Source organism: Dysidea avara, chromosome 7 (assembly GCF_963678975.1).
Source record: "Dysidea avara chromosome 7, odDysAvar1.4, whole genome shotgun sequence".
Taxonomy (NCBI): Eukaryota; Metazoa; Porifera; class Demospongiae; order Dictyoceratida; family Dysideidae; genus Dysidea; species Dysidea avara.
Window position 1 is genome coordinate 10,047,002 of NC_089278.1, and position 13,969 is coordinate 10,060,970.

Genomic DNA, 13,969 nt, shown 5'->3' on the forward strand with positions numbered 1-13,969 from the left:
TAATCCATTTTTAGCAGTAAAATTATATAGCTAATGAGGTTTCACTGAACCTACGCCCATAGAGTAATATTGTTAACTAACATGTATGCTACAGTATAACATGAGCTATTCAGGATGATGTTGCATTTATAATTAGGTATAGTAACTACTGCATTAGTTACTATACTCTTGCTATAGCTAACCACTAGCTCTGGCCACCAAGTTGACCACCAACGTTACTTTAATAATCTCAGTAAACCACAAGGTATATGCTATACACAAGCAGTGACATAAACCATCATAATACACATTTGCTGTTACCATGTGCATAGGGCACGTATATATTATCTATGCCATGTGATACCAGTCACAAGGCTAGTCTGGCGGTGCCCGCCCTTTATGTGAAGGGGCAGGCGCTGCCAAACTATCACAAGGCACAGTCATTTTGAACTGCTGTTGTTGTCGAGCTCCACGCCAAATATTGAACTGCTACATATTCTGGCTTTTGTACTACAAGTAGTATTGCCAACTTGCACAGTTATTATTATTATTTAATGGGCTTGTAGATACCCAGGCAATGATAAATTGTGGGCCAGGCTAGGCCGTAGGCCTTTGTAGGTGCCCATATCTAGATTGCTTCCAAAAATTATCCAAGCACTGCTTGAAGGTTGCAACTGTTGGTGCTGAAATGATGAAGTCAGGTAAGGAGTTCCATAAATTGACTACTCTATTTGTGAAAAAAGTTCTATCTAACAAGTAATTGAAATTGATAATGATGTACAAAATCATCCATGGACTAATTTATATCCAGCATAATTTACCACTAACTTACTCCAACTTAAACAACATCTCCCAAGACCATCTTTATAGATTCATTCAGCCAGCTACCAGGGTTGACTCATATAAACATTCATTTTTTCCATCAACTATTTGTATGTGGAACAGGTTACCAAGTGTCGTGGTGATGTCAAAACCGTTGTCTCAATTCAAGAACAGTTTAAGTAATCTTTATAATTAATTTGTACTTTTACACTCAACTTTGAGTTCTGTACAATAATCACTAATAATAATCTCGATCTTTCTTTAAAAGCTTAAGAGAATGGCCCCTGGTGGTAGCAGTATTTAAAGTAAAAAATGTAGATGGGTCCAAGTAGTTGTAGTAGTAATGTAGATGGGTCCAAGTAAATCAATGTAGTTGTAGTCATTTTCCCCACCTATGATTAAAACTGTATGGGAAAGTAGCTATGTTGGACTGGACAGAACCTCTAATGGAACGTACATGTGAACACAGGGTTTGACCATAATCACAACTTGCTTCATTGTCAGGCACCACCCACTGCTGCTGCAGGAGATGCGTCGACCATATCTCAGATTAGATTCACAGGACGGCACGAGCATGGAGGTATTCAGCACGTGATCATGACTATAATTATTATTATTATTTAATGGGCTTGTAGATGCCAAGGCAAGCTAACTTGCCAGGCTAGGCCGCAGGCCTTTGAAGGTGCCCATATCTAGATTGCTTCCAAAAATTATCCAAGCGCAACTTGAAGGTTGCAACTGTTGGTGCTGAAATGATAAAGTCAGGTAAGGAGTTCCATAGATTGACTATTCTATTTGTAAAAAAGTTCTGCCTAACAAGTAATCTTGATCTTTCTTTAAAAAGCTTAAGAGAGTGGTCCCTGGTGGTAGCAGTATTTAAAGTAAAAAATGTAGATGGGTCAAAGTCATAATGTCGTTTAAGTATCTTAATCATATCACCCCTTTGACGTCTGCAATACAGAGAATAGAGATCCAGAATTTCAAGACGGCTTTCATAAGTCAAGTGGGCTAATCCGCGAAGGTGTTTAGTTGCACGTCTCTGTACCTTTTCAAGGGTGTCGATGTCTCTGGCCAAGTACGGACTCCAAGATTGCACACAATATTCCAAATGCGGTCGAACATACATCTTATACAGAAATATAAACATATCAGAACATATCAGTAGAGTCAATTCTAAAAGATCGCCTAATAAGCCCAAGAACCTGTGTAGCCTTGACTGCAGCTTTTTGGCAGTGTAGAGATGGCTTGAGATCACTTGTGCACCACACTTCAAGGTCCTTCTCCTCGTTCACTAGTTCTAGGTCAGTAGATACATTTGTAGTGCCATCGTACATGGTGCATGATGCAGGAAGAGAGTTACCAATCTGCATTACTTTGCATTTGGCTGCGTTAAATCTAAGCAACCAAACACTTGACCATTGCATTAACTTGTTGATATCATGTTGTAGTTTAAGGCTGTCATGAAAAGATTTAATGACCGAGTATATCTTGGTGTCATCTGCAAACATCTTCAAATTACTCTCAATGAGGTCAGGCACATCGTTGACATACAGTATAAATAATAAGGGACCCAAGACTGAACCTTGAGGTACTCCACTCTGAACATTAACCCAATCTGACTGAGACCCATTAACCACTACTCTCTGAAAACGATCTGTGAGAAAATTGGTAACCACAGGGACAAGTTTCCACGCACACCGTATGCTTCAAGTTTAGATATAAACTAATTTAATAGAATACACGAATGATAGCCACGAGGGAGCACAGAAAGCGGAAAAAGCACCCCGTCTCGGTGCTAAGAAGGTGTAACAAAGCATTTAATGATTGGGATAGTAGAGCAAGCGAGGACGAGCAGTATAACGATACGAGGGTAGCGAGTGCTAATTATAGCTCACCAGCTGAAGAGTTAGAAGTAACTAAGAAACTGTCTTCTTTAAAATTCTCCGTTCGACCAGATGTTCACAACAGTTCAGTGTCCCGTACAAGCTTAACTGTACCAGTTCATATGCAGCCAGCTAAGTCTAGTAGCAGGAAACGACCAAAGCTAAGACGAAAAAGACTCCTCAAGTATAAAGGTCAAAAGAAAAGGAAATGGACAGGTTACATCAGTGATTCTAGTGTAGATAATTCACAGAGGAAACAGAGAAAGACTGAAAATTTTAAGAAAATGGCTCCAGTGTCAAGGACCAATACACAAACACCAAATGATATTGAGATGGAATGTAGCAGTGATGATGAATGGGAGGACATGCCAGTGGACCAGTGTGACTTGAGCTCTGATAGTGAACTAAGTGAAACTGCTGATGAACAAGGCCGTGATGGTGATGATGAAGAAAGTAGCTATGAACAAGCTATCACCATCAAGAACAAATGGTGGGAAAACCAGCACTCGGATTCTGATGATATGTGCCTTTCTGATGATGAAAAGGTTTTTCAGAAAGTCCTTACTGGTAGTTTTCAGCACATGTCAACTGAGAGTAAGATGAACTATAAGGAGCAAGTATTTACAGAATTCAAGATTCCATCAAGGGTCAGACTGAGAGATATCCACAGCTCCAAGCAGAAACCAAGGAGGAGTACTTCTAAGTCACATCTTCACAGTGCCAACCCAGTTGATATTAATGAACGTATCAAATCATTTGTGGGATGTAGTGGTCACCAGGAACTTAGACTGCCTCTGTTAACCAGAAGGGTTTACTCCATTATTGTAAAGTTAGCTGATTTGTACAATTTACAATATTCTATTGATGGTGGTATGCAGTCACCTGTAATATCGTTGACATTGTCCAAGACATCTACCACTAAACTACCAAGTGCTAGTGAAGTGAAGTCATTGTTGTGTTCAGATTCTCTGACATCAGCACCTATTGTTGTTGGAGGTGATGCACCACCACTTGGTGAGGCTAATATTGGGAGCAGAATGTTACAGGGAATGGGATGGACTCCTGGTACCGGCCTTGGACCCCACAGCAATGGGATAGTTGACCCGGTAACAGCAGTAAGAAGACCAAAACTGAGTGGATTAGGATTCCAATGAGCAAGCATCAGTCACTTAGCACAGTCACCATAAGTAGTGAATTTGATAGCCATGATTATCATATCTACAAAAATGTGTTAAATTCCTTCTGTGTAAGTCAGTTTAGATTTGATCAGTTCATCAATTGGTGGTTGTCATTCATAGTAGAGGCCATATACAGTGACCACAGCTATCATAGTGGAGTTGTGTTTGCTAACTGAGATGCAGCGATCTGTTTCAGTATTCCACAGGCACCTGCTCCCCACCATAACTCCTTGCTTCTTATCAGCCACAATACTGACAATACAAACTAGCTTAAACCTGTAGTGAAGAAATATTTAACTGTTAATCAACAGATTACCTTGTCACCTTTGTTGATTAAATGGTTTAACCCTTTCCAGTAGCAAGTCTGCCAGTGTAAGACACAACTAAGAAAATAACAAAATTTTATGTAAATTGTGTACATGTGCATGTGTTACTTTTTTTGATTCTTGACCATCGTAAATTGCTGGCATAAAATGTTCTTCCAATGTTTCATCCAATACTTGCTTTATCTTGTATTCCTGCAGTAGCTTGTCTTCAGGTGGACACAGTCGGTATGTGTTTTCATATATTGGACTAACTCTTGTACCTTTAAACCAGTTGGGGTAAGCATCAGTCTTCTTGTTTTTTGCAGTAAAATGTGTTAATGTGATGTTTGAGCTTTCGCTCACAGTAGAATATCGTCTACTGCTAGAGCTACCAGCAGTGAAAGTGCTTTGCCTTCTGTGGAATGGTATAGAAACAGTACTGTGGGTGTCTGTATCTTGTAATAAGTCCCTCTCCTCCATGTGGTCACCAATCCGCGTGTTCATGACCTATTTACTAATGACATGTAAACTACGTAGGTATTATTTACCGCTAGTTTACGTTGCTCACGTGCGTCAAGAGGTAGGTTCGTGTTGATGTAGCGAGTGAAGTCCTATTCAAGGTTGAGTTTAATCGGTGTCCATTTTCTTGTTGTTCGACGTAACTGATTATTTATTCCTGTCCATCGATCGTTAGATGATTGTTTACCCGTCTCCATCGTAGCCAGGTCACATGAATGGCTTCGCTGATTGATGGCTTCGCAATCTAGAACTGTTTACCCGCGTGATTATAAATAAAGTACTTTGGCAGCAAGTGGTCTGCAATAAACCCAAAGTGCAGCTTTTCTAAATAGCTGGATTTTCATGTACTAAGCTAGACAGCATTTTGTAGGCTTGTACCGGACGACAGAGAAGGTGATTCATACAAAATTTAACTCAATTTTGCATTGTTCGTGATTTTTTGTTTTTTTGCAGTACAAGTGAAGGCATTGTAAGCCAGCGAGGAGCTAATGCGATTACAGCTGGCCAGCTTGTGTGGAAGAGTCAATTGACCAATTACAGTTAGCCACAAACTGTTTTCTTGTCTCGCGTGGAGGATGTCTGGAGGCAATGCTGATTGCGTTCTAGCTCTGCCCGAAGATTACACAACCAAGTATGGTTTCCAGGTGAGTAATATCGGTGTGGTTATTATTTGTTAACGTGTGCTAAACGTATTTCGTGCTCGTATTTGGTACACACGGTACAGGCCTGTGTTTTGCTTGAGCCAAGTAGTGGTAAGTCTGAGGTGAGAAATCTGGCGAAGCTTGATAGTCTTTTTGTGGTTATTCAATGCATTTTTATTGGTTTTGGGGTAGTAGTTTCTTTACAACCATGTGCTACAAGTTTACATACTACACTTCACTGTAACATATACAACTACTTAACTGTAATGGTAGGTCCTATAAATCTTGGTATATTTCTACTGTTGTGTGTTTCTAAATAAAGTGCGCTGCTATATTTTGGATTTCTTTCACAGTTTTCCCAGTTCTCGCCGATAGCAGAAGTTGAAGAGGAAGAACCTAGTGTTAATGATAAAAATCAAGATGAGCAGTGAGTTTATTTATGGTTGCTCGTTTCCAAAGTTGTATGAGATAACAAAGTTACCATACACTTGTTAAATACTGCACCTTTCCATGATGTACAGACCAATTGTCAGTGTGGTGACTTGTTAGGAGACTGGATCATTTAGAAACTGATAGCATACACAAGGGGGATAATATTACTGCAACACAGCTAACCACTTCACTATAATAGGAAGCAGTAGGTTTGAGATGGTCATGAATATCGTAACAACTGCTTAAGATCATTAAGTGGCTTGTTTACTGAGTGAACCTGTCTGGTAATGTTATCCCAAGTGTCTAGGGGGTTAGTTTAGTTATTAACCCTTGTATAGCTCAGTCTTGTTTGTATGTGTACATTGCCTACATAGCCTACATAGTGATATGCTTGATGAGTGAAATTGTTATATGAACACAACAAACCAAAGTTTGCCAGCAACATTCTGTTTCAACTCACCACTATGAAATTGTTTTAATTAGTGTGGATTGTGTTCACAAGAAAATTTAACCTGGCTTGTCACTATCAATCAACAAGATAGATGCTGTCAGTGCACAATTGCACATATAGTATTTTCTTGGATTCAGTCAGTTAGTGTTATTACTTTACACTGTGGGGTACTTATTGATGGCTACCTCATGAACACTTTTGTGATGTATTGGTATTGTTAATTTTACTTGTTGTCAAGGAAGATGATGTTATTAAGTGTGTCCTTTTGTAACTGCTGGTGTTTATTTTGTGCTAGGTCATTAATAGTGAAGAAGAAACAGCTGCTCTTATCTCACCAAAAGGCAAATTTGTACATTCCCTTGTCAAAGTCTCAGACACCACCCGTGAAGCACCCCAAGCCTACAGCAAAACAGCGAGAAGCTAACAGGCAACAGCAACAACAAAGACACCAACAACAACAAAATCAGCAACAACAGCAGCAGCAACAACAACAAAGTCAGCAACCCCTTTCACCAAAGTCACAAAAATCACCATTGTCACCTGTGCGATCTCCACCAGCCACTAGGCCAGTGCAACCAGTATTTCCCTTACCAGACAGACGGCCCGGAGAGGAAGGTGCCAGTCCTCCAGTTCAAGACGCTGCAGTGCATATGCAGCACTACAAAGTACATCAATCCAGTCGGTCACCAAATAGTGGTTCACCCAATGGAAGAGCTCATATGTTGATCAGTTCACCTTCTTCGTCTGTAGAACACAGTCCAAATTCTGACAATAATTCTGGTACTTCCACCCCAATGTACAGTGAACGTAGCTCCCCATCTGGTAGCAGTTGTAACACTTCCACTGGTGTACACAACAAGTCATATGTTAGACCATCCATTGCTGTAATGCAACACTCTTATACCGCTGATCCCAGCAAGAGAGGTACTGACATTACTAAAGTGTATTCTTTTACTGAACCAATGGATGGTATTAATCTCTCACAGTGTTCCAATAGTTCCAGAGACAGTAACTCTTCTAGTCGATCCAAACGAGAGATACGCTCGCCAGAATCTCAAAAACCTAAATTCCCTTCCCCAGAAGGTCAGTACAGTATGGACGGACAGTTTAGGAGTACAGATATGCCAACAGCTGTTGTACGGCATCATGCTACTGGTGTACATAAGCAACGACAAAATAGAGATGAACAAGACATGTATACACGCCTTCATCCTAAGGGACTAAGTGGTTACATTTCTGATGGTGGAATGTCAGTAACTTCAAGCATTGAAGAACTCTCGGCGATCAACCAAACCAGTGACTATACTGACCTATCTACACAACCTAATGTAGTGATAGTTAAGCCACAACCAGTGGCTGGTACTGCGTACTACCATCAAACTGGCTTCAAAGATCACATGCAGTCAACTAATGACCACAAGCAGCAATCTCGAGGTGGCATCCCCCCTCCGAATCAAGGTGTGATATCACCACCAAACAGCAAGCAAGGAAATAGTAGTTACTCTTACCACACACAACCCCAGTTTTCCACTAAAGGCTTTCCACCCAGCCACCATGGCCAGTTTAAGCAGTCATATCCCCCTACACAAACTGTATCTGCTTCCCCACACTGGGCCACCCAAAGGCAAGGACCACCCAGCAACAACTATAGCAAACAGGGCAAACCAATTGAGTACATCAAGACTGCTTCCCCTCCTGGTGTGAAGGAGGGAAAGGCAAGGAGCTACTTGGTAGCTGATGGGACTGATTACTCTAATGAAATGATTGTAAGTATTGTTGTTGATTTTGTAGGTATTCACATTATGTGTATGTGTGTGTTCCATGTACAGTAGCTAAATAGTTAAATCAACCATTCAGTTGTTCCCATTGAAGGATGAAAGTGTTGTTATATAGTATTAATGATGTAATTCTCTTACTGATAGGCTGCTTATAGGGCACATGAAGCTGCAGTTAATGGTGATTTTATGTACCTGGTGAGCTGTGTATTGTATCATAGCAGTTTTGTTAGTTAAAAGGTATTTTTATCTTCTTAGTATCGTGTTGTGAGTTCTGGTGAGATTCCACCAACGCTTGCTGACCACCACAAATCTACACTAATCCACAAGTCTGCACTAAATGGACACTTGAAGTGTCTATCATTTTTAGTGAAGAACAGTCATCCTGATGCCATTAATCTTCTTGATGACAACTTACTGACTCCAGTCTTGTTGTCTATCCAAGTGAGCTTGACTTGTTCTTTTGTTAAAGTAGGTCTCATTGGCTGTGTAATATGTTCAGGGTGGACACCTTGACTGTGTACGCTGGCTGGTCGATGAAACAAATGTGGAGATGGTAGTACCTGATGCTGGTGGTGAGACCTTACTCCACCATGCTGCATTTCACGGCAAGGTAAAGTTTAGACATTAAAATCTCCTGACTGATTTATATCCCATACACTGTTTTTGTTGTGTAGGTAAATATTCTTGAGTGGTTGATAGAGAAGATTAAGAGTCGGGGAGAACAGCTACCGGACATAGTAGACGACTCTGGTGTCACCCCAGCACATTTTGCCGCTCAACAAGGTCACTTAGATTGTTTACAAGTGAGTGAGTGTTACTGAGTAACCATGCAACCATGTTAGATTTGAGTGTTTCATTTATGTTGACTTGTATGCTTATTACAATATGCATTGAGCCCAATAACTGTATGCTTTGTGAATTTAGAACCAGTTCATTAGGATAATTGGCGTACTAAGTGTCCCTTGTAGTCTAAGTATGTTTTTCCCTTGTGTATATTTCAGAGACCATCTGGTTTGCTTATGGGAATGATATTCACAACATGATTAATTACTATGAGCCAATATGTTAGGTGCTAGACTGGAAGTATAGGGTGTGTAGTTCAGTGATTTAATTTTATGTCACATTTGGGGTTTAGAATAATGGGGTTGTATTTCGTGTAGCTGCTTTATGATAAGGGCTGCTCACTTACATTCGCTGATCACGATAACCAGAGACCAATGGATTGGGCAGATGCCTCAAACCAGATGCTTTGCTCACACTACCTACTAATTGTAGAGACTTGTTGGCAGCTCTCCAATGACGTTGCTATGTTGAAACAGCAACTAATGAAGTTAGTTAAATGTGATTTGTTTTGATGTCATTTAAGAGTATCTTTCAAGGGTCCAGACTGAAAACCAGAGTCTAAAAGACATTATTGGTGGAATGGAGAAGGAGCACAACAAAAACATGAGTAAAATACAACTACAGTATGAGGCAAAGATTGAAAAAGTGAGATGCCTTGTGTAATGAGATTTGATGAGGTCACTAATTCAATGTACTAGATTCGTGAGAATTATGTCGACTTAACTGCAAAGTTGATTCAAGATGTGAAAGAGAACCAACAAGGTACTGGAAAACTACCAACATCACGAACAATGTCAGATTCCACCAAGTTAGTGGTGTGGTTAATTATTCATGAACATTTCCCTTCATGTGGTGGTTCTTATTATTTAGTGCTCACTATCATTTCCAGCAGGCTGATGTAGATAAGGCCAAAGTAAGTCATATACTTGTGTAGTAGTACTACAGACATGTCTGCTATTCTTTTAGGTTCCAAAAGATACTGATTATGATGCCAATATTTCTGGCTTAGCACAAGAGGTGTTGAGGTACAAGCAAACAAACACGCAAACACACAAAACTAGTTGAGTACTTTGTTGTGTATAGGAAAAGACAATCAACAGTGGCACAGCGAATGCTGGAGAACCGTGAAGTCCGACGCAGGCAGCCAGTCCTTGCAGGCAGAGCATCGCCCCTCTCCCCTTCATTACATCGTATGGAACAATTTAACACAGAAGTGTGTTGTGCCATCTGTCATTATAATTTCATTTTAGTGTGTAATTTTTATATTTACAGAATGAGATGACCAAAAGCCATCAACCTCACCAAAAGTATGTTGTTTTTCAGTCACTTAGTTTGTTGATGTAACCTATTTTTGTACCTGTAGGAAGGCTGGTGGCCGGGTTGTCACTTTTGCTCCTCATGTTGAGGAATTTCCCAAGTCTCCGTCACCCAACTACACTGTAGACCATGCCCTTCACACACTTACTGAAGAGCCACCCATACAACCAGATCAACGATATCATGAAAATACTGATTAAAATAGTCATGTCTATAAATCACATTCCAAAATGTAACAAACCAAATCAAAATTGTGTACGAATCGTAATTACCTGCATAAGTTATATCGATACTGTACTCCTCAGCACGACAATTATACGCATGCGCGTTCCACAAGGGCGTGTCACTTGCTGCACCGGCTTGGGTGTGTCAGTTAACACGGCTGCTGCTTTTTTGAGAAGCAGGTATGTTCATCAGCGAACTCATATAACATGATTTCATTATAGCTGTTTTCGTGTAGGCGTTGAGTGATCAATCCACACCTTGAAGCCGAAATGGCGAAAAATCCGCCCCTGAAGAGGACTCAGAGCAGTGCTAGCTCACTTAACATCGAAGGATACTATAACTGTTCACGAGAAGAAGCTAAGGAGCTTTTCCAGCCATTCATACTTCTAGATGGCATGTACCTGGTTAGGCCAAGCGAAGCTCAGAGCTCGAACATTTTATACACCATGAGTATCACGTGAGTTTATGCGTTAGAAAACTTTGCTATAGTTAAATTGTGGTTGTAGGAAAGAACGAAAAGTGTACAATTATCGTATACAACAGGATCCCAAAACAAAACAATATTTTGTACAAGAAACAGACAAATTTGCTGATGTACCAAGCCTGATCAAAGCCTATAAAGAGAAGCCAATTAATCCCAAACTGAATGTCATACTAGTAGCTCCACTTGTGCAGGGAAAAAAGCGAAAGCAAAATTCACAGGCCTTTCTGGCTAACTTCAATAAGGGACATCAGCAGCAACAAGACTTTGAGGAATTGCCTGGGATGCATCAGTACTTGCCTAGATCTGAGGTAGCTAAATGATGTATGTGAACCAGTTCCTGATCTTATTTTTTTTGCAGATTAAACATGTGATGGCAGGATACATGAATAGGCCAGGTACTTTCTTGCTTAGGCCAAGTTTGACTTCTGAGGGCAGTCTTACTTTAACAGTTGTGTAAGTACTAAGCTATACTAACTGGTAATAATGTAATGTAAATATCTTCATATAGGCATAAATATGAACTTCTAAATTTTAAAATTACACAAGATCCTAATACAAGAGAAGTGTGTGTTGCAGCAAAGAAGTTTACAAATTTTAATGAACTATTAGAATTTTATAAATATAATCCACTAAAGATAAAAAGTCGTCCAAATGAAAATATTTTGTTAACGTTTCCACTACCAGTTGACAAGAGCTTGGAAAATGTACACAAATCAGCACAAGAGGAGTTGTATGCAGAACTATCTGGTAAGAGCTTAATACAAGTTTTTTTTCTCAGCACCATAACTAACTGAGTACCTGCAGTTATTGTTGCATTCATCTATAGGTACTGTTGAATGTGTTGTTGCTATATAGTTACTAAAGGAAATGATATTTATTTTGTAGGTGTCCAGCCTTTACCACCAGATTGGACTGAACATTATGATGATAGCTACAAAAGAAATTATTATTACAACAACAAGACAAGGGAAACAAGTTGGACAAAGCCAGTTCCTGGGCCACCCAAACTGCCAGCTAGACCACCTGTGTCTCCCACAAGCTCAGTTGGTGCACCCAGTTTGCCACCTGCTAGAAAGCCTATCTCTCAATCTGTATCAGCACCTATTATAGCACCACCACGAAGCCGTGCATCACTAGCTGAGATTCCAAAAACAGATTTACCACCCACTGGAGATATGGATGCAGACTCGGAATATATTGCAGTTGGTGATATACCAGCCTCCCAATATAAACCAAACAAATTAAAACAACCAGATTTTGAGGAAGAGGACGAGTATATATTGGTGGGATCACTACCTCCTGTACCAGAAGACAGCGTTCTTTCTGATAACACTACAAAACTATCAAGAGCAACTTCTGCTCCAGTTACTGGAGTAAAAAGGATGAGTGTAATTAAAGCAAATAAAGATACCATGAAAGAAGAAAAAGAATTGTTGAAACAACAGAAACTGGATGAGAAAAACAAACTAAAACGGGAGAAAGAAGAAAAGAAAGAAGCTGCTAAAAAATCAAAGGAAGAGGCAAAAAGGCTAAAAGGTGAAGAAGCAAAAAAGAAAAAAGAGGAAGCTAAAAGATTAAAGGAAGAGGCAAAACAGCAAAAGGAAGAAGAAAAGAAAAGAATCAAGGAAGAGAAGCAAAGGAAGAAGAGTGGAGCTCAATCACCAGGTCCAGAAAGTGTAACGTTGGAGAGTGCACCATCGTCATCACAGACAATGCCCGCTTCTATGAAACCTGGTCCCCCATCTCCACCTCCTTGTGTTGACCTAGGGGAGCAACCAAGTGCATCCCTTAGTTCTGGTCCTCCATCACCACCACCTCGTGTTGACCTAGAACCAGCTGAAGAAACTAAGCAAAGAGCTTCAACTATGTCGGGTCCCCCAGCTCCTCCACCACGCGTTGATCTTTTCCCTGAAGAAGACAAACCAAAAGCATTAACTATGGGTGGTCCTCCTGCTCCACCACCTCGTGTTGATCTTGAACCCCAAACAAATTCTGGTCCCCTTGCCCCACCATCACATGTTGATCTTGAACCTCAGACTAAAGCATCTGGACCCCCACCGGCACCCCCACCTCCACCGCTGTCTGAAACAGCCCTAAAAGCAGCTGCAAACACAAAGAGTAGTCAGCAGGTTGAAAAAGATAGAAAAGCTGCTGAAAAGAAAAGGAAACAAGAAGAAGAGCGCTTAAAGGAAGAAGCAGCAAAGAGAGAGAAAGAAGAAGCAAAAAGACAGAAAGAAGAACAGAAGAGAGAAAGGAAAATGAGCAAATCCCTTTCTAAGACCAGTACTACAACCTCTACTAGTGATGTTCCTACTACTGATGTACCAGCTGCTACTACTGCTCCACCACCTCCTCCAGCTGGTAATGTACCAGCCCCTCCCCTACCTCCTCCAATCAGTGGTAATGAAACATCTGCTAGTAATGTTCCTTCTCCTTCCAGTACCACTCCAAGTCAACCAATACTGCCACCACAAACTACATCTATGCCACAAGTAGCTCCTACAACATCATCTGCTCCAGTTTCACCATCACCCCCTCCTGTGGCTCCTATCACACCACCAGCTGCACCACCAGCTGCACCACCACCCCCACCCGTGTCACCTATATCACCTGCTACTGCACCAGCTGCCCCACCACCACCTCCTTTATCTCCTCCACCTCCACCTGTCTCATCTCCTACCTCTCCAACCTCACCATCATCTAGAGGATTTTCTGCAGAAGACCTTATGGCCGGCCGTAACAAGCTTACAATGGCAGCAGCTCCTATAGAGAAAGCCCCACAGAAAGCAGCAGGTTTGGGAGGCATAATGCAAAGTGCTTTTGATCAGTTTAATGATAAAATTGGTGCAATGCGATCATTTGTTGAATATTCTGATGATGAAGACTTTGAGGATATTGAAGAAGATGAAGACTGGGATTAACACTACTGCAAACTTTAATACTGAACTATAATAGTCATGTAAGTTAAGTGTCTTTTGTATAGAGAGTCGTTTATTGCATAAACTTCTATTTCTGGTTAAAGATAATAGGTATTACTGACTAGTCTGGCGCTGCCCGCCCGTTAATCTATCGGGTACATAATAAAAAGAATCACGTAGTTAAAATTAGGCGC

At 40.6% G+C, this 13,969-nt stretch overlaps 3 protein-coding genes and 1 long non-coding RNA gene across 8 annotated transcripts; 2 read left to right on the plus strand and 2 right to left on the minus strand.

Annotated features, from left to right (window-relative positions):
- Window positions 1-970: 970 nt before the first annotated feature.
- On the minus strand, window positions 971-1,785 carry LOC136262236 (uncharacterized). The gene is made up of 2 exons (XR_010704153.1): window positions 1,259-1,785; window positions 971-1,193 (listed from the first exon to the last, which is right to left on the minus strand). It is a non-coding gene; the product is annotated as an uncharacterized lncRNA (long non-coding RNA).
- Window positions 1,786-2,500: 715 nt separating this feature from the next.
- LOC136262205 (G patch domain-containing protein 2-like) lies at window positions 2,501-4,322 on the plus strand. The gene has a single exon (XM_066056400.1). It carries the CDS (start codon window positions 2,546-2,548, stop codon window positions 3,836-3,838), a length of 1,293 nt encoding a protein of 430 aa, XP_065912472.1. The 5' UTR covers window positions 2,501-2,545; the 3' UTR covers window positions 3,839-4,322.
- On the minus strand, window positions 3,876-4,929 carry LOC136262225 (dynein light chain Tctex-type 5-like). 5 transcript variants are annotated; one of them, XM_066056433.1, is made up of 5 exons: window positions 4,736-4,928; window positions 4,449-4,681; window positions 4,297-4,394; window positions 4,187-4,245; window positions 3,876-4,138 (listed from the first exon to the last, which is right to left on the minus strand). In XM_066056433.1, the coding sequence occupies exons 2-5, from the start codon at window positions 4,669-4,671 to the stop codon at window positions 3,973-3,975; spliced, it is 546 nt and encodes a 181-aa protein (XP_065912505.1). In that variant the 5' UTR covers window positions 4,672-4,681; window positions 4,736-4,928; the 3' UTR covers window positions 3,876-3,972. The 5 variants fall into 5 exon arrangements, with proteins under 5 accessions (XP_065912505.1, XP_065912503.1, XP_065912504.1 ...); XM_066056431.1 differs by having other exon boundaries at window positions 4,297-4,674; window positions 4,736-4,929; XM_066056432.1 differs by having other exon boundaries at window positions 4,297-4,674; window positions 4,727-4,929.
- LOC136260122 (uncharacterized) lies at window positions 4,716-13,887 on the plus strand. The gene is made up of 21 exons (XM_066053751.1): window positions 4,716-5,079; window positions 5,140-5,330; window positions 5,681-5,754; window positions 6,506-7,976; window positions 8,133-8,183; window positions 8,244-8,429; window positions 8,488-8,598; window positions 8,663-8,791; window positions 9,149-9,318; window positions 9,368-9,476; window positions 9,530-9,639; window positions 9,702-9,744; window positions 9,798-9,856; window positions 9,915-10,044; window positions 10,104-10,138; window positions 10,195-10,342; window positions 10,616-10,830; window positions 10,880-11,165; window positions 11,216-11,310; window positions 11,366-11,604; window positions 11,743-13,887. Exons 2-21 carry the CDS (start codon window positions 5,262-5,264, stop codon window positions 13,776-13,778), a joined length of 5,766 nt encoding a protein of 1,921 aa, XP_065909823.1. The 5' UTR covers window positions 4,716-5,079; window positions 5,140-5,261; the 3' UTR covers window positions 13,779-13,887.
- Window positions 13,888-13,969: the final 82 nt, after the last annotated feature.